General features: G+C 58.2%; 1 protein-coding gene across 1 annotated transcript in view; it reads left to right on the top strand.

Annotated features, from left to right (window-relative positions):
• Positions 1–1,110, top strand: part of EMH_0062080 (uncharacterized protein) — a gene marked incomplete at both ends in the record, with an annotated part of 5,098 nt that overhangs the window by 491 nt on the left and 3,497 nt on the right. The window contains 2 exons of the mRNA XM_013497994.1: positions 2–121; positions 330–719. Of these exons, the coding sequence (XP_013353448.1) occupies positions 2–121; positions 330–719 (510 nt within the window). The remainder of the gene's footprint in view (position 1; positions 122–329; positions 720–1,110) is intronic.

The following is a 1,110-nucleotide window of genomic DNA, read 5'->3' as shown; positions in this document are numbered from 1 at the left end:
GCTGCAGCTCAGTGTAGTGACAGCAGCATTTGACTTGCTGCAGACATGCGCAGCAACGCTGCTGCAGCAGACACTCACTGCAGCGGGAAAACTCAGCAGCAAAGGAACTGCTGCAGTGCAGGTCCTCTAACAAACCCTAAACCCTAAACCCTAAACCCTTAAACCCTAAACCCTAAACCCTTAAACCCTAAACCCTTAAACCCTAAGCGCTAACCCCTAAGCATTTTATTTTCCCGCTGCTGTTACCTGTTGAGGCTCCCTCCGATATGCTGCTGCTGTTGTTGCTGTTGCTGCTGCTGTCGCTGCTGCTGCTGCTGCTGCTGCTGCAGGACTACGTTGGCGGGGCGGCTGCATGCACTCGGGGCTTTGCTGCTCTCAACAGCATTCGTTCGCATGTGCACGAGTTGCTGCTGCACTTGCCGCTGCTGCTGGCTCCAGCTGCTGCTGTTGCTGCAGCTGATCATCATCAGCAGCAGCAGCAGCAGCAGATGCGGGCTGCTGCTGCTCGATGCATGCGCTGCTGCTTATCTGTTGTTGCTGCCTGGGCTGAGGTGCTGCATCCGCTTGCGGAGGAGTCTGGAGCTGCTGCTGCTGCGAGCACGGGGCAGCAGCAGCAGCAGCAGCAGCAGCTGCAGGGTTTGCTGCTGCTACCCGAAGCAGCGCATGCAGAACAGTTGCTGCAGCATACTGCAGCAGCATGGGAGGAGGCAGACACTCAGGTGCTGCTGCTGNTGCAGAACAGTTGCTGCAGCATACTGCAGCAGCATGGGAGGAGGCAGACACTCAGGTGCTGCTGCTGCTGCTGCTGCAGCCGCCGCACACGCATGCAGATACAGCTGCTGCTGCTGCTACAGCAGCAGCTTGCGCATCAACGCATGCAGATGCAGCAGCAGATACAGCACCAGCACCATCAGCAGCAGCAGCAGCAGCAGCAGCAGCAGCAATGAAGAGAGTTGTTATAAACCCTCTGGTGTATGGGGAGGTGCTGCAGACAGCTGTATGGATCTGCTGCCGCCTGCCGCAGCGGCTGCGGCTGCTGCTGGAGCCGCTTATTAGAGTTGCCGAGACACTGCACGAGGCTTACAGACGTGTTGCTGCTGCTGCTGCTGC

The sequence above is a fragment of the Eimeria mitis genome, genomic scaffold, assembly GCF_000499745.2.
Source record: "Eimeria mitis Houghton genomic scaffold, Emh_scaff3083, whole genome shotgun sequence".
NCBI classification, from domain to species: domain Eukaryota; phylum Apicomplexa; class Conoidasida; order Eucoccidiorida; family Eimeriidae; genus Eimeria; species Eimeria mitis.
This window is presented reverse-complemented; position numbering and strand designations above follow the sequence as displayed.